Genomic DNA, 19,068 nt, shown 5'->3' on the forward strand with positions numbered 1-19,068 from the left:
CTTCATTTATACATGCGAAACCCCAAGCTATAGTCTCAACGTGAAGCAATACACATTCATACCAAGTGAATGATTCTTTTGATAAATAATTGTCTACGTATTAATTTGTAGTTTTAAGAGAGTGATGATTGACTAAACCCCTCTACAAGAACACACCACACAATTGTGTCTCAGATCTTACCTGGGGAAACTGATGAATCCACTGGAATTGAGATCCTGCCCAACATCAGGTAGTTTAGAATCAGTGGGATCATATCACCCACATGACAGTGGAAGCAGAAGTGATATTGCATGCCCTTTAATCCTGATAAAATCACACAAGGGCGTGCATGGAACTCAGCCTGTGTAACGTTTTCGAATAATTTCAAAATCTTTCAGAATCAGATACAGACATGAGGCCCATCTGGGTCACAGTTTCCACCCAGTTAGACCACAAGATGAGGTTCCTGACATTGGTTAATGTGCCACAGAATGCAGAGCGTCTGTCCTTGAGGTCATCAGTGGTCCCTGCAAACAGCAGTGGAACGTGTCTGAGGATGCTTGTGGTCTCTTGCAGAAGGGATGTGACTTTGCAGTTTGTGCTGGACTGCACCATTTAGGGTAGGACCAAGCATGATTTGCATATGGTCTTTCCACTTCTGTGCTGGCTTCGCATGCTGAAAAACAATGGTTTGGAGGGTTGCCCAGAGCTGTGCCCATGGCTAAGGTCAATTCTAAACCTTCCACCCTTCACCTTTTGGTTTTGCTTTTTTCACCCAGAATGGGACATGTATGCCAAGACATGGGTCCAGAGCTTTCTGGGCATGGAGACCCAAGCTACCGCTTACTGATGATGCCCAAAGAGGCCGAAACATGTCTGGGGATGCTTGGGATACCGTGCAGAAGGGATGTGACCTAGCAGTTCGGGATGGACTGCCCCTTTCGGGTGGGACCATGCCTAATTTGCATATGGTATTTCCCCTTCTTTAGTGGCTTGGTGGTTGAAATACAAAGGTTTGAAGTGTTGCCCATAGCTGTGCCCGTGGTTAAGATTAATTCTAAACCTTCCACCCTTCACCTTTTGGTTTTGCTTTTGTCACCCAGAGTGGGACAGGTATGCCCAGACATGGGTCCCGAGCCTGCTGGGCCTAGAGCCCCAAGCTACAGCCAAAGTACACGGCATGCTGCTCGGCCCTTCCACCATAGACTTGTATTTCCATTAATCCTCTAATTTGTGAGCACTACATTGATCACAGGTTTCATTAACACTTCCTCTCACGCAACCCGCCTGCCCAGCGAACTCTTGATGAGGACTATCCAGGGCGACTCCTTCACAAACTGCACCATGCGGTAAGCAAGTTTAAATATCAAACGCCTCATTCGAAAGTTTGATATCACGTCTCAACTGACTCCCCTAATGCCTCTAATGATTACTAGTAATACGTCACGTTAGTAGGTGACCACGCCGTTTTATGAGCTATAGCCACCACTCTATCTCTAGCAGATGTTCTTATTGTAAATGTTGCCACTAAGTGCTACTATGGCTTTCACAGTGAAACCGCGTTGTTGTTGTATCCCGACACCTATTATCGATAGTCTGAACTAGGGGAGCCTATGCGCACACGTCCACTAGGTCTACTGTTGTCAGACTTCTGATTAGAATCCGCATCCTAACAATGCATAATGCACGGATTGGGTTAGATCGACCGGCACAATGTGCTTACTGCTCAGCAGTGTCTCTATGTACTAGTCTAACTGCTCATATGCGGAACTGTCCTTCTACATCTCTACCTAGGTGCGTTGGTACATTAGCTGGCTGTGCAGTTTTTTACTTTTAGTAAGCATGCACATTGCTGCCCTTTGCCTACTGGCTCAACTTGAACGCTGCACCTAGCAGCACACAGATTGTCTCATAAATTGTATTTCACACATTGCTGCCCATTGTATACTGCATATTGTATCTAGTGGCACCCTTCTATTTTGCTGTATACTACTATTATACTGTCGTACCCTGCATTGTACCCTCTAGTACGACGTCTCTCCTCACAAGTCACGCCTAGAAAATTACTCCCATCCATCAATGTCCAGTTCACCTATAGTTTTAACCCACCAAGTTAACACGGCAATGTTACATTACGTTCCTTTGTCCTGTTTACTTTATCTCATAGCCCTACATGCTAGTTGTCATATATTCCCCACCCTGCAGTGCCAGAAGATCATGTCCCCTGCACAGGACAGCAGTCTGAGCCACACTATATTATGTACCAAAGGCGCCTATATCTACCAAGATGCAGATTTGGCTCACATCCGCTGCCTAAAACATCACCCCCCTTCCCTTTCCCATTTGCCATTCCTGCCTAAAACAGCAGCCTTTCTCCCATACTATTCAAGTTCACCACCATAGTCAACAAAACGGACAATGCATCCCAAGATTCCCTTACAGGTGCAATAGATATAGAATTCCTTCTTGCGTCAAGCCACTCTAGCCTAGTAATCACTGCCTACCCTCTCACCACCGCCAACCGCACTACCCCATGCCTAGGATCCCTAAGTCAGACTCATTTAAGATCTGGAACCCATGGTCACACTCCGGTATTCACAAGACCTCCACTGCGAGCCTCCAGGAGACTCAGACTCTCCTCTCCTACTCACCAGCACCCTACCGCCACCTGGAAACTTAGTAGCCTACCATCTAATCTTCCTCACACCTCTCTCAACAACCCACACAGGATGCGTGTATCCCCAACCAAGAAGTCAACCTAAACTTCAACATTTCCACTCCAATGTCCTTCTTACTAACACAGTACACGTGGATTCACCCACCATACCCTGCCTACACAATTCCTCACCCATCACACTCTTGAAAGGAGCATAATTGAATGTCCGATCCCTAGGGGCACATGCTATTGATGTTCACGACCTTATTCTGGAACTAGACTTCCAAGCTATGACTGAAACCTGGCTCCATACAGCTTCAGGCCCACTACTGACCCTAGCCATCCCACCGGACTACACCATTCTCAGATTTGACCACCAAGATGGTACGGGTGGAGGAGTAGCCATTGTTACTAAAACCTCACTACAGTTTAGAGCCTGTAAAACAGAGAAAATAGACGACTATGAGCTTCTAACCCTCAAACTAACGACTGACCCCAAGACAACCTTCAATTTCCTTTCGGTTTACAGAGCACCCAGTTCTTCTAATCATCCGGATATAGATATCCCGCTACTTTTGACCCCTCTCCTCAAACCTAAATTCTTACTATTAGGGCACTTAAAACTGGGTTTCAATGACGCCCAAGATCATAAAGCCACAGCCTTTCACACTGCACTGCACTACAAGAAATGCAGTTCTCTCAAACCTTCAATGCTCCCACCCACACCAAAGGCAGAATCATAGATTGAATTTTAACTCTTAATACTATGGTATACCTTGAAGACATCCTAAAAATCTCTTGGTCAGACCACTCCTGAATTCGTTGTAATGTATCAACCATAATATCCAAAGATTCAGCCCCAAATGCACAAAAGCTCACACCAGAAAACTTGACCCCTATCCTCAATAAACTACTTGAGGCACAGCCTAAAATAAACTCTAACCCTGACAGTATATCCCACTTCTACCATTCCTGTTTAAAAACCACCATCGATGAAGTAGCCCCACTCATGTCCAAATTACTCAGACATAAACGTAGCAATTCTTGTTTCAATGACAAACTTATTGAACTCAGAAGAAACAGATGACCTTTAGAACACCTAACCAGAAGAAAACCCTCCAATGAGTCCAAAAAAGAGCTCCAGTTCCTGTCACAAAAATATAACCTTGCAGTTATTACACGCAAAGCCAGCACCCTGAACCTACACATCACCAATGCTGCGTCTAATAGCAAAGAACTGTTTGCAATTCTTAGAGAATTGGAAACACCCATCCCTCACCCTAGTCCAGCCATCGCTAGCAAAGCCTGGTGTACCAATATACAGAATTCCCTAGCCACCAAGATCAAATCCATCCAAGACAAAATAATTTTTAAAAGAAATTTGCTGGTCCACAGTGCTGTTACGGCTTCACGTGTTTTGACTAATATTACAGCATCAAATATTCAGTTCAACTTCACCCTAGTCACCCAAGACCAAGTAATCAAGACTATCGCCTTCCTAAAAACCTTCATATTGCAAAGGAGACAGCTTTCTTGCCAAACTAGTTAAGGCGTGTACGCTAATGCTAGCTCCCATCATAACCAATTTTATTAATGCATCATTCAGTACCAACTCTGTCCCGTCCAACATCAAAGAAGCTTGGGTCACGCCCCTACTGAAAAAGCATCCCAAGATTCCTACCAACTACAGACCCATTACTACAGTTCCCTTCCTCCTCAAAATAATCAACAAAATCGCATACACCCAAGTACAAACACACCTACAAAACAACCACCTACTAGGTGACAGACAATCTGGCTTTCGCCTCAAACACAGCACGGAGACTGCATTACTTGACCTAAAAAAACAGATAGACGCTATAAGAGACTCAGGTAATCTATGTATCCTCTTATTACTTGACCTGTCCGCAGAGTTTGATTTAGTGGACCATGACAACCTATGCTTAACGTTATCTCAAAAATTTAAATTCTCACATAACGCAAACGCCTGGATCAAATCATTTTTATCTGAATGCACTTCCAGAGTAGTCATTGGGGAGGAGGCGGCGGATCATATAACAGTCCCTATAGGCATACTCCAAGGATCATGCCTCTCCCTCACTCTCTACAATGCATACACAAAACTACTCTTCGCAGCACTAGATGCGATGGGAACAATTTACACCAACTTTGATGATGATACACAGATACTCATTCCAATCTCTGGTAATCAAGAACAGGACGCCTTACTCATATACAATATCGACTCCTTCATCCAGAACTGGATGGCAACTAATAGTCTCTGTCTTAATGAAGAAAAGACTGAGATTCTTGTTGTAGGCTCCCCAGCCCTGTTGAAAAAATGATCTCAAGACTTCACCTGTATTGTCATAGATGGTACTTCCATTCCCATCGCCAACCAAGTCAAAACCTTAGGGGTTTACCTAGACTCTAGCTTTACCATCAGTAAACATATCAACTCACTCCCCTCTTCCAGAGCTTACACAGCCAAACTAATTTCCCTCAGTCGACAATTTCTGTCTATACATAACTGCATCACCCTAGCAAGAGCGCTTATTTTGTCTAAATTAGACCACTGTAACATACTCTTGCTAGGCACCATCAAGAAAAATCTAGCCAAATTACAATTATCTCAAAATAAAGCTCTTAGAGCAGCACTGGGTATCAAAAAAGGGAGCATATTTCACAGGCCAGAAGAGAGGCACACTGGTGACCCATACAAGCGAGAATACTCCACAAAACTCTCACCATCACACAAGTGCATTACCCAAAATGCCCCCACCTACCTGAATGATTGTCTCACCCGGAAAACCTCAAACAGAATCCTCAGATCTAACACGAGCACTCATTTACTAATTTCCCGCTTCAAGAACTCAAGAACAGGACAGCCCAGCTTCCCTGTAGCAGCCCACAGAACTTGGAAATCACTTCCCAAAGATATAAGCAATGAGCCGCCCCACACCCACTTTAAGAAACTTCTAAAAGCCTGGCTATTTAACAAATTTTAACCCAGCCGCATCATACGAATTGTGTACAACCACAGGGCTGATGAAACTGAATTGCTGTAACTGTTAATGTAAAATATTGTCGACCTATCATGCTGTAACCACAATGCAATTGTTTTTTCCTAATCACTTGATGTTTTGCCCTGTAACCAGAAAGCTTTTATTACCACACTGCAACCTTCCCTGTGGTACCTTTGGGTTTGGGCGTATAATCAAATGCAATAAATAAATAAATGGTCTTTCCCCCTTCTGTAGTGCCTCGGCGGCTGACATATGATGGTTTGAAGGGTTGCTCAGAGCTGTGCCTGTGGTTAAGATTAATTCTAAACCTTCCAGCCATAACCTTTTGCTTTTGCCTTTCTCACCCCGAGTGGGACGGGTATGACCAGACGTGAGTCCCATGCCTGCTGGCCCTAGAGACCCAAGCTACTCCTCACCGATGATGCCCAATGAGGCCAAAACATGTCTGGGGATGCTTGGTATCAGGTAATGTTATCCCCAACAATAATATCGCCATATATATGGTTGTGGGGTAAGGCCATAGGCGATATTATTAGTGGGGATAATGAATGGGGTTAATAGGACCGGGAGTTGCGGGGTGTCCTCTGCTCCATTAAACAAATTATGGGGGTTGCGGGAGTGTCCCCCAAAGGTTCCATGGCTTAATATTGCCGCAAACATATGGCGATATTTTTGTATGGCAATATTTTTGCGGGGACATTAACACATGGAACCGGATGCTTGTGGTCTCGTGCAGAAGGGATATGACCTAGCAGTTCGGGATGGACTGCCCCTTTCGGGGTGGGACCAAGCCTGATTTGCATACGGTCTTTCCTTTCCCCTTCTGTAGTGGCTTGGCAGCTGAAATACGATGGTTTGAAAGGTTGCCCAGAGCTGTGTCATTGGTGAAGACTAATTCTAAACATTCCAGCCATCACCTTTTGGTTTTACTGCATGCGAACTGGCAAGTGTTCATATCTCTGCTCTACGCTCCCAAAAGCAATTCTAAAGTGCTGGTGATAGGAGCATATCTTGCCAGCACAGTGGATAAGCTGGTGATGATCGGTTTTCAAAATGTAAGGTGACGTGACAGTGCTCCCCTACACAATTAGTGACAGTGCTCCCCTATACAATTAATGATCCTCTTTATGTGGGTGATATCCTGTCGCACCTGGTGTGCAAGCTTGTTGACTCAACAGAATGTCCAAGCGACCAGACATCAATCTATGGATTTCTGTTACATGTAATGGAGCAGCGACTGACGGCAGTAAACACATCTTGCGGATGAGCCTGGGATAGTAATCCCAGCAAATGTTCGGCTGTATCTCAAGGAATTTCTGAACACATGTGGCCTCGCATTTTCAACACAGTCATTGTTGTCACGTCCTGAATCCAAAATCAGGCTGAAAAACACAGCAGGGCGTAACTCAGTTTTCTCTGCCTTTGGTTGCCCTTTCAATGCAGCTCTCTGGTTTGAAAGGTGGTTGTAATGTCTGTACTGTTCAAGATACACGTTGCTTAGCCCTTCCCACATGAAGTAAAAAGTGTTCCACGCATCACTCACCGTTGACAGAAAAATATTCTTTATTAACAATATAGCCAAGAAGTGGAAACAGTGGGGGGGGAGTGCGGTGCTGCTGCAAGAAGCCATTTTGGTTACACAAAGAGCTGAGGACATGGAAGAATGCGCAACTGTCAGCTGTGAGAGAAAGCACACACTCCATTGACGTAAGGCAACCATTATCCCTAGAGCTGATGAAAGAGAGTAGTGCTCCGACGTCATAAATGGTGTAAATCAAAGTCACATGGCATCCGTTGAAAGGAAGTGTGCAAAATGGTCGAACAATGGGCCCTTATCATCAGCAATTATGGCTTCAGAGCCTTTCAGCTTACAGGGCGCCTGATCCTACACGCCATCCTTCACTTTCAGAGAGATGGCATTGCTTCTTCAGCATAGCTGTCACCCAGCCCCATGTCACCAGGGTCACCTTCAGGTTATTCTGGCTTTTCAGCTGATAGGACTTTGGATTCTGGCACTTGTAGCTTGTAAGTGAGAGTATAAATCTTTTTACTTTACAAATGCAAACCACAGGGTACAAAGCTCAGAAAACAATATAAGGGGCACCAAGTAGTAGAAAGGTACACAAGTGTAAAACACCACTATAACATTAATTCCCAGACAATATCCAGACGTTAAATTATTCCAGAGGAGGGAAAGAATAGTTTGTGATTTAGAACTAGGTCCCGAACATGCAACGTGCTTTTAGCTAATAAAAAACAGGACTGGCCCATGACGACATTCATGATCTTGGGCAAGTTGACATATTGGTGTGAAATACTTTTTGCAGAGGCTTTGACTCGTTTGAGTTTCAATGTCGCTTTACTTTTTGGATGTCCATCCCGCCATCATATGTGATTTCCAAGCTGGTGTCGCAATATAATGCCAGGGCTGCAATTAGCAGCTGTAGAAAGGGATATCTTTGGGGTGTTGCTCTTTCTGTAGGTTGCGATGAGGGAATCACCTCGGTTTATGACCAAAAGACACATTCATGCATAATACAAAATTAAATAGTCTGGTAGCTCGAAATATGTTTCTAAGAAGTTTATTTGTATGCCCTGATGTTGTTCTCCCTGAAATAATACAACCGTTCTTTGGCTTTACTGGTCAAATAGATGTGGCGCATCAGGAATAAAGGGTTATCCTGTAGCCTTACTTCAATTGTGCTTCAATTTCTCTTAATGAGAAATAATTCTAGAAGGACACATTCCCAGTTGGGGGCATCTATCATGGGACTGCTCCAAGAGGATTTGTGTATGCTGCTGTTGGTGACTGGAATTCGTTTAGTGTCTTTAACATCTCGATTTCCATATGGGTGACTGAGCTGCTGTTTGGGTTTGATGAGCAGGTTGTTTTGGTCCCTCCTCTTTCTCTGTTCAGTGACCTTGCACTAAAGGCCTATAGAACAATATTCAATGTGATTCTGGTCATACAATTACCAGAGCTGGAAAAATGTTTACTATCTGATTTGAAGTGACCTGGTCTTTCTGATGGGTACAGGCCATATTTTGGTTGGTTGTACATTGATGTGGAGAATTATTCCCTCGACAATTTGTTGACGATTATTTCTATGGTAGTATTTTGTGATGATTTTAACAGAATATTGGTATTATGATGCATTTTTTGCTCTTTGATTTATTAATATTTTAATTGGTTGGGGACACTGCAGTGGGAATGATTAGTCCCTCCTGTCTTTTCTACCTACACATCTTAATTGTACTTTTCTCTGACACATACGTTTTCCCCAAATATGTATGTCCTCATAATCAGTCTATTTGTAAAACTCAACTTTTGTTAAGTGTGTCAGGTTTGTCCTATGTATTTTTCCACTTGTCTTAGTAGTTATTAAATGTTGTTCGATTTCTTCATGGTTACATTTTGAATGTTTATATTTGAGGATTTTATTTTTAATTGATCATTAAAAATGTGTCTAAACAACTTTATGCATTACTGGAAAAAATAACAGCTTTTAAAAATGTTAACATTGTTAATTTAAATGGGCTGCATGCCAATGCCTAATTTAACACCATTAACAGTGATTAAGATTTCATTTCTGGTGAAGAATATTCTGCTGTTACCCAGCTTTTTAGGTAGAGACAGCCAAGCGAGCAACACACCTGTAGCATCATACTCTTATAAATAGGCTTCTTTTTTAGCGAGAGGAAACACAAGATCACGGGTCACATGGTGCCACCAGGCCATCTACTGATGCCTCTAGCAGAGATCTGTATTAATTAATGGGAGTGCGTGATCTTTAAAACATTTTTCAGCTGGACCCATTTCAATGAGATCATCAAATGTCAATTCTGGCTTTCAGCCAACATCAATTCGTAAATGTGTAGTTGGCTACAAAGGCAGGACTGGATAAAAGGCGATGGTGATGGCTTGATGTCGCCTGGCAACTCAACCTTTAATAGAACGGAAATGACTGGGAAGTCCATGTTGACAGCAAGGAGAGCTATGAAAACTGTCTACGGTGTAAAGCCTGAGTGATGAACATTCACAGAATAAAAGAAAGACTTATGGGGGCAGCATGCAAACCCTAAATAAAGTGTTTCGGCAAAACAAAACAAGTACAGTATATTCACACCATTGAATCACTTAGGCTCGTGCCCATGAAGAACAGGTTATTCGAAGTCAGAATTTGTGTTTAAAAAAGAGAACTTGATATGATCCCCATTGAATACATAGAAAACAACATTAAATAAGAAAGATCATACATGTATTACGGTTACTGGAATGAGAGGCGAATGGCGGAAGAATATATAGATGTGAAGGACCACTGAGAAACTGCAAAAATACAAACTTATTTTATGGCAATGGCACATTTTCTGTTTGAATTGTGAAACCGACCTTCCAATAGTAGATAGGATCCCACACAGGTGCCTCGTGGGTTCTAAGAGGAAGGGCTTCGATCTATGCGCTGCTGTGTATCTTCAGCAGCGTTCGGTAAATAAGGGGATTATGTTGGTTAAGCCATTTATCATTACCTTTCCAAATACAGGAGCTGATGGAAAAGTGGAGTCAGCTGTAAAAATCGTTTCTTTCAAAATACAAAGACATGTGTGACTGATCCTATCAAACCTTTTATGCTCGTCTTTGCGGAGGGTGTGGAAGAGGATGAAGAAGACCTATTACAGTGGTAGATGGACACAGTTATATTAAGACTGTGGGAATATGCGCAAGATCTGAAAACATTTCTTAACTTGGATTTTGTAATAAGAACAAATTAGCGGTGTTGCAAGCATTGATACTCAATTCAATAACTAAATCCCAATGTAATAATTCAGGTTAGTATATAGTGCCTAATACTTGGAGCAGGGTGGGCAGTTTGCCTATTGCTGAGCACTCATGCTTTGGCAGATAAGTATATTGAAGAACAGGGAAATTGAGTGATTAGCATGAGTTGCATAATTTTGTTTCTAGGATGGAACCCCGATACAACTCTGGTCTCCTGCTTTGACAATTGAGAACTTGGTCAAAGGATCACACCCCTTCCTTCTTTACATCATGGAAGAGCCAACTCAGCTTCTGTTCTATTCAGTTCAATAATTGTATCCTAAGTGGAACCCACTGCACAGTCTAGAAGTAATTGGTCGATGTGCATATGCCCGTGGACCATGGTCTTTGCGCCTACTCCCAATGGTAGCTGTTTAGGACTGCATGGTTGCAAAGTCACAGTGAAGGCCTGATCTCACGATAGCAGAAAATACAATAAATGTGTAATTAAGTTAATGTAGCGGCAGGATTGATCCTTTTTATGCTCCTGGAGCGGCAGGATTGGTCCTTCTTATTCTCCAGTAGTGAGTGGCAGGATTGACCCTTCATATTCTCCAGGAGCGGCAGGATTGATCCTTTTTATTCTCCAGGAGTGAGTGGTCGGATTGATCCTTCTTATTCTCCAGGAGCGGCAGGATTGATCCTTCTTATTCTCAAGGAGTGAGTGGCAGGATTGATCCTTCACTCCCAGAGAGGCAGGATTGATCCTTCTTATTCTCCAGGAGTGGCAGGATTGATCCTTTTTATTCTGCAGGAGCGGTAGGATTGATCCTTCATATTCTCCAGGAGCGGCCGGATTGATCCTTCTTATTCTCCAGGAGCGGCAGGATTGATCCTTCTTATTCTGCAGGAGTTTCATCTCAGTGATTTTTCTGGGCGAGCGCGAGCACGAGCACTCATCATCATCTCCTCACATGCAATGCTCGCTTCTCCGAACGGTTTCACAGAGTCATTTTCCAAATCCCCGATCTCAGAGAACACTTTGGGAGCAGGGCAGGCACAGGTAATGTCTTGCGTTGAGGAGACGCCACCAGGACACCTGCTGTGCCATCCACGGGAAATCACTGTGCAAACTGAACATCGGAAATGTCACGCCCATTAACATGCAGATGGTTTGGCGGACTGGAAAGAAATTAATCCATTAAGACTCTTCAAAGGATTTGCAAGAAGGAGACCAGCTTATGTCTCCAGCCACTTGAAAGGCAGATCTGCTGGGAGCGAAGCTGTGCTAGCATGAGGTGCGGCACGCCATAGTGGATCAAAGTACAAATATATATATATAACGAGTAAGCCCATTACATAGGCCAACATCGAAAAAGATGAGCAAGAATGGAAAATAAAAAGAGCACAAATCAACACATAGCCTGCAACAAACAGGAGTGCGCAGGAGTGACAGTGCATCCTCCAAGGCGCCCACACGCTTGGTTATGGCAGATGAAGGTTATGTTCTTAAATCTGCGGTACATGGGAAGGACATGGCAGACATGATGTCTTGGTCATCGCCCACGGACTTGCTCTTGGCAGACATCCGGTCTTCCCCGCATTGACCACCACGACACAGGGCATGGAGACTGTCCCATCCAGTCCTCTTTCACTGGCCATCAGGTTCTTGGGAGTAGTCAATGAAAGGCAGATCCTGGCCCAGGGCCTTCAGGCGCAGCACTCCCTCACTCAGGTCAATGCAGCTCTGTCAGGGAAGATAGAAAGACACTGAAGTAAACATGCTGCTTACAAACAACAGCTGCCCCTGGAGCCCAAGTGCAAACTGCAGAATTAGAAAAGACGGGTTTAGCCGCCACGAATCCTAATTACGCCAACATTACAATATAAGATACTATGGACTGAATGACAATAAACCCAAATCATTTATTTCAACAATGACAGACAGAATTGGAATACAACTGCAGATGGCATTCAGAACATGCTTCTTCTTCAGAAAGCAAGTAACATGTAAGGGATGTGAAAAAAGTGATTCTGGAGCTGGTGACAGTGATTGAGTATTAAATGGTATGTTATACTAGGCACTGGGAGAGGCCTGCATGCTGAAGGAAACGTGTAAGGAAATTAACTGTCTACTGAGAGCAGGAGATGAGAGTAGTCTTTAGACAGCTGCTTGTACACCAAAGAGAGCTGAGAGCAGGGGAACAAAGCTGTGTTCAGCCAGCTCTGTGTAGAGGGAACGCTCGGCAAACTGAGAGCAGGATAACACAGATGGGTGCGGTCAGGCCCATGTACAGGAAAAAAGAGCTGCAAGATTACAGGGGTAGAAGTGAGAAGTCTGAAGACAGCTCCATGCATAGGAAAAGAGAGCTGAGACAGGATAACACAGATGTGTGCAGTCACGCCCATGTACAGGAAAAAAGAGCTGCAAGATTACAGGGGTAGAAGTGAGAAGTCTGAAGACAGCTCCATGCATAGGAAAAGAGAGCTGAGACAGGATAACACAGATGTTTGCAGTCACGCCCATGTTCTGGAAAAAAGCTGCAAGATTACAGGGGTAGAAGTGAGAGGTCTGAAAACAGCTCCATGCAAAGGAAAAGAGAGCTGCAAGCTGAGAGCAGGATAACGTAGATGTTTGCAGTCACGCCAATGTACAGGAAAAAAGAGCTGCAATATGGCAGCGATAGAAGAGAGAGGTGTGCAGACAGCTCCATGCACCAGAAAAGAGAGCTGCAAACTGAGAGCAGGATAACGTCGATGTGTCCAGTCACTGCCATGTACAGGAAAAAAGAGCTGCATGATTACAGGGGTAGAAGTGAGAAGTCTGAAGACAGCCCCATGCAACGGAAAAGAGAACTGCAACTGCAAGCTGAGAGCAGGATAACACAGATGTGTGCGGTCAGGCCCATGTACAGGAGAAAAGAGATGCAAGATTACAGGGGTAGAAGTGAGAAGTCTGAAGACAGCTCCATGCAAAGAAAAAGAGAGCTGCAAGCTGAGAGCAGGAAAACAGATGTGTGCAGTCATGCTGTGTGCAAGAAAAAAGAGCTGCAAGATGGCAGCGTTAGAAGAGAGAGGTGTGCAGACAGCTCCATGCACCAGAAAAGGGAGTAGCAAGCTGAGAGCGATATAACACAGCTGTGTGCAGTTACGCCCATCTTCCGGGAAAAAAGCTGCAAGATTACAGGGGTAGAAGTGAGAAGTCTGAAAACAGCTCCATGCAAAGGAAAAGAGAGCTGCAAGCTGAGAGCAGGATAACGTAGATGTTTCCAGTCACTGCCATGTACAGGAAAAAAGAGCTGCAAGATTACAGGGGTGAAGACAGCGCCATGCACCGGAAAAGAGAGCTGCAAGCTGAGAGCAGGATAACAGATGTGTGCAGTCACGCCAATGTACAAGAAAAAAGATCTGCAAGGTGGCAGCGTTTGAAGAGAGAGGTGTGCAGACAGCTCCATGCACCAGAAAAGGGAGTAGCAAGCTGAGAGCAGGATAACACGTGTGCAATCACGCCTGTGTACAAGAAAAAAGAGTTGCAGGTGGTAGAAGGGAGAAGTGTACATACAGCTCCATGCAGTGGGAAAAGAGAGCTGCAAGATGAGCGCAGGATAACACAGATGTGTTGTCATGCCCGTATGTAGGAAAAAAGAGCTGCATGAAGGGTAGAGGTGCAGGAGAGAAGGTTGCAGACAGCTCCATGCACCAGAAAAGAGAGCTGCAAGCTGAGAGCCGGGTGCAGACGGCCCCACATACACGAAAAGAGAGCTGCAAGTTTCCAACAGGCTTTTGACAGCTGTGTACAGACAGCTGGAATGCATTGGATATGAAGAGCTCCAAACTCGGAGTAGTAGATAGCTGTGTGTTAACATTTCCGTGTACAGGAAAAGGGAGCTGCACCTTGAGAGCAGAAAAGAACTGGGAGCGGAAAAGAGAGATGCACATTGTGAGCAGGAGAAGAGAGCTGTGTGCATCTGGTTCCAGGAACATGAATGATGATGGAGGCGGCGGTGAGAATTTGGATGAAGCAGTGAAGAGGAGGTTGGAGACTAGAGTAGGAGAAGGTGGCTTGTTGGAGAAGAGCAGGAGAAGGGGGTAAAAGAAAAGAGAAGGAGCAAAAGAGGCGGTGTACTAAGAGCATATGGAGCATAGATAGAGGAGACAGGCACTAGCCAATTAGCCTAGGTAAGGAGTTGCATGCATACTTGGCCCAGGGAGAATGGTTGGGGCAAAGCCCTGCTCTGAAGAGGCCAAGCACATGGTGGAATGAGGTTTAAGGTAGTGGTGTAGTGTGAGAAGGAGAAGCACGAGCTCGGTAGTGGAGAGGTGGGGCAACAGCGAGGTTTGTAGGCAGGGTGCACCAGAGGGCGCTGAATCCTCTTGGTACAGTTTAATTCTGAATGTAAAATTCCAAATGCAATTTTCAATCCTGTCCCAGAGAGAAGAGGTGCCGAGGTGGACGGATTGGAAAGCAGGAACACAGCTTGGAACGGCGCTCGGCAGAGGGGACTTGGGATGGACAAGATGCAGGTGCAATTCTGAGACTGGTTACACACATTGGAGGGGTGACAGACAACTGCAAAGCCTGAGAACGTGTGTTCTTCGGAGTTGACACATATTCTCTTCATTACTTTGGTTGAACCTAGGAATAAAATCCGGTTTAAAGTGTCAGCTTGAATACAGTCGCTTTGTGCATGCTCAGCTCGCCTTCCTTACACGTTTGAATAGAACCACTTACCACTTACCCTGAGAGGGCAGGTTGGGAGATGTGATATAACAGCAGAGCGACTACTTTCATAATGATCTCACTTAGTGGAAAGCATCTGGTACTTTTTGGCTCTAATGACACTACTAGTGCCAAGCGACACCTGGCCCAAATTACTATAACAGGATGACCTGTCAAATTTACCAAGATTTAATCTGACATAATGAAGGAAATTACTCGTGTCTGCTCGCTCAGTGTTCCTCAGATCCAGGAGTAGGCTTTTGGTCAGTTGCTCCTCTGAAATAACCAACACAGGGACCATTGGTTCTAAAAGGCCTAATGCAGTGCAGTCTTTGAAATAATCACTTTTATTCTTATCAACAGCATATAATAGGCCAATAAAGGCATCAACAGAAGAAACTTAAAGAATTGTTTTGTATTGGATGGTATACCCCCAGGAGGGCCTTTCCATAGATCAGAGCCTAATGGGCAGTTTTCCCAGGGCATGGCCTTTCACCATATATTACAGGGTCCTTGATAGCAAACTTGCAGTTATGGTCAGGACGGACTCCAACTAGAAAGAGCATTTTTTGAGATGCTTATAACCTTGGTGCCATTCAACAAATCCTCATGAAACTTTAAAAAATATATAGACTTGCCTCTGAATATTTCATAAACATTTCATGAGGTTCTGTCAAGGAGAGCTAAGTTTTGGGAGGGGCCCAAAACTTGTGTTTTTCATTCAGTTTGTCATAGTCAAGTGCTCGAAGACAGTACAGCCCGAACCACTGGATGAATTTAAACTGAGCTTTCAAGAAGAATGGACTTTTGCAAGTTTGGTGCAAATACAACCAGCCGTTTTTCATATGTCTAGCCAAAGTGGCAACACCATTCTTGATATCTGGGTACTCATGAAACACCCAGTGGACACACATACCTCTTTTTCAGGGAGTTGATTGTATTATATGTGCCCACGACACAGCCTGGATCCATGGATAAAATAAAGGTAACCAGATTGGCTACTCCAAAGACGGGCAATACAGTTGGTTGGAGGAGCAAACATTTTGAAGAGACACTATTGTGATCCGTGGACCCCTGCATTGTAAAATGTTTTAAAGGGAGTATATTGAAGCTCCATTGGCCACGTCTTACCCTATCAAAATCAAGGGACCTAACAGTGGTGCAGAAGGATAGCCCAAAAAAGGGCTGTTTTGGTTATGTAGCCCATGTTCCATGATATGATATATGATACGATATGATCTGATCTGATGCGTCATTTATAATGTGCCTGTACATAAGTGTTTCTAGGTGCAACAAGACAAGGTAGAAAAGACAGAAGGAGGACAAAACAAAAAATCTTACTAGGCCTTGTGTCATTCAGATCATGCAAGCGCATGGGGGAGAGGGGGAGGAGAAGGGCCAGGGGGGACAAGAGGGGGAGTGCAATTAGGGCAGCATTGCTCTAAGTAAGTGCAGACAGGTCAGCGCGGCTCTGGGAAGAGCAATGGCGGGGACTGTAGGATTACCGATACAGCCACAAGTGCACGGAAGGCCCAGAGGCAGTGCAGGGGCTACTGGTCATGGAGGAGCCTGGTGCCCATTAAGATGCTGAGGGTAGCCAGGCAAGTCAGCACAGCAGACAGATAAGTCAGCAGGGGAGAGAGGGATAGACAGAGAGAGAAAGCAGAAGTGAAAAGGAAGGTCTCGAGATGCTTCTGGAACCTCAGGTGGTCCAGCTCAAGTCTGAGAAGGGCAAGGAGGCCATTCCAGAGGGAGGCGCCTGCAGAGGAGAGAGATCTACCACCCACTCTCTGCCTGGAGAAGTGTCTGACCCTCAGAGAGTTAGAGGTGGCTGAGGGACGGGCTTGAGAAGGAAGGTGTTTAGGAAGAGAGAGTTGGATGTAGTGCAGGCCACGGCCCCAGAAAGCCGTGTTGACGATGCAAAGGATCTTGAACTTGATCCTTGCAGCCACTGGGAGCCAGTGGAGAGATTTCAGGGCTGGAGAGATACAATTCCTGGGCTTGAGGCCAAGGACATGTCTTGCAGTCCTGTTATGGATTAGTTGCAGAGGGTGGAGAGTAGAGGAAGGCAGATTGAGAAAGAAGCTGTTGCAGTAGTCAAGCCTAGAGAGAACCAGAGCTCTGGAGACAGTGAGCTTCTGCGGTAAAGTGAGAAAAGGAAGAATACCTCTGAGGAGGTGTAGGTGGTAGTGGGACTTCTTAGCGAGGTCTGTGATGTGAAGAGAGAAGGAAAGAGTGGAGTCGAAGATGACACCAAGGTTTTTTGCCTCAAAGGAAGGCGCAGGAAGAGGGCCCAAGGAGGGCAGCCAGAGTGAAAGAGGGAAAGTGGGATCAGGGGTTCCATTGAGAAGGATCTCTGTCTTACTGGCATGAAGGCAGAGATTGTTGGAGGCGCACCACTCCTGAATCGCGGATAGACAGTCAGGAATGAGAGACTGAGGAAAGGAGGCTTAGGGGAGCTTGAAGGAGAGTTGAGTGTCATTCACATAACACTGAAAGTTAGAGGAGAAGGTAGAGATGAGGTGGGGCAAAGGGGCCAAGTAGACGTTGAAAGGCCAGGGTGAGGTGTTAGAGCACTGGGGAACACCACATATGGAGAGAGAGGTGGTGGAGAGGAAGGACCCAAGTTGTACCTGGGTGGGTCGATCCAGGAGGAAGGAAGTCAACCAGGCCAGGGCCTGATCCGTGATGCCCAGTTTCTTACATAGACAATTGATCAGGATGGCATGATTGACCATGTTGAAAGCAGAGGAAAGATCAAGAAGGAAGGCTAGAGTTGTGATTCGCGAGCAGATCTTCATGGGTGTTGAGTAGAGCAGTTTCCGTGCCTCTGGCTGCTCTGAAGCCAGACTGATGATCATAGAGAGGTGTGGAGAGTAAGTTGGGAGATGGCTAGCTTTTCCAAGAGTTTGTCCTGGAAAAGAGTGATAGAGATCAGGCAGTAGATTGCCGGACAGGAAGGATCAGTAGAAGGTTTTTTCAGGAGAGGGTGCACAAGGGGGTGCTTTGGGGGGAGGTGGAAAGTTCCAAAAGAGTGATTGCAGAAATCGGCCAAGGCTGGAGCGAGGGTGACGATGTGGTCTTTGATGGTTTCTGGGGGAGCAGGGTAGCACCTGCTTGGACGACACTTTCATAGATCAGACTTGTCTAGAAACATCGTCAGATGTGATCGGAGAGAAAGAGGAGAAAGGAGGAGGAGAGGGAGAGGCAGCCGGAGGGGGTCGAGAGAGGGAGAGGAAGAGGAGAAAGAGGACAAGATGTCCTGAGTTTGAGTGGTGAAGTGAGAAGCCACAGCCGTGCACAGGGCCTGGGAGGGAACAGGAGAGTGGAGACTGCAGCAGGATTGGCCAGCTCCTTGCAGATTTTGAAGAGTTTGGCCCTGTTGTTAGAGCCCGGAGAGACACAGGCTTGGATGTGGGCTATCATGAGCAGGAAACATACTGTATTTCTGCCATCTTGGGTTTTCCCACACACAAGAGAAGGTGGCAGGGACCCCACCGGATTGTAATATACCACAAAAAGAAATAGAAAATCTGGTTACCAAAGGCCATTTCCTAGGCAGTGGCCACTGACCACAGGCCATAATCAGTGGCAACTTTGGGAGGAGGGCACATTGTTTGCTGGCCATGGCCAATGTGCACTCTGGGTGCTTGGAAGGGGGCTGTGACATGGCATTTGGCTATGCCCTGCCCAAAGTCAACAGGGGCCATCACCATAGGGCACAGCCCGTGGTCACCACAGGTGGGTTTGGGTTCAGGTACCCACTGGGCACATTAGATGACGAGGGGTTCCTGGGGCATGCAAAGTGACTACTTACTAGAACAAGACTTGTCGACTCATCATCTGTTATAGAGGTCCTTGTGGAAAAGGCTCCTATTTGTTATCCAAGGATGCACTAACCTTTAATTAGTGGTGTCTTTAGACTATGCC

At 45.3% G+C, this 19,068-nt stretch overlaps 1 protein-coding gene across 1 annotated transcript in view; it reads right to left on the reverse strand.

Moving 5' to 3' along the window:
- Nucleotides 1-7,201: 7,201 nt before the first annotated feature.
- NRIP2 (nuclear receptor interacting protein 2) overlaps nucleotides 7,202-19,068 on the reverse strand; it is a 410,611-nt gene continuing 398,744 nt past the window's right edge. Inside the window, exon 6 of the mRNA XM_069628497.1 lies at nucleotides 7,202-12,165. Coding sequence (XP_069484598.1) covers nucleotides 12,070-12,165 — 96 coding nt within the window. The 3' untranslated portion in view covers nucleotides 7,202-12,069. The remainder of the gene's footprint in view (nucleotides 12,166-19,068) is intronic.

Source organism: Ambystoma mexicanum, chromosome 12 (assembly GCF_040938575.1).
Source record: "Ambystoma mexicanum isolate Mex_15411 chromosome 12, UKY_AmexF1_1, whole genome shotgun sequence".
Classification (NCBI taxonomy): Eukaryota; Metazoa; Chordata; class Amphibia; order Caudata; family Ambystomatidae; genus Ambystoma; species Ambystoma mexicanum.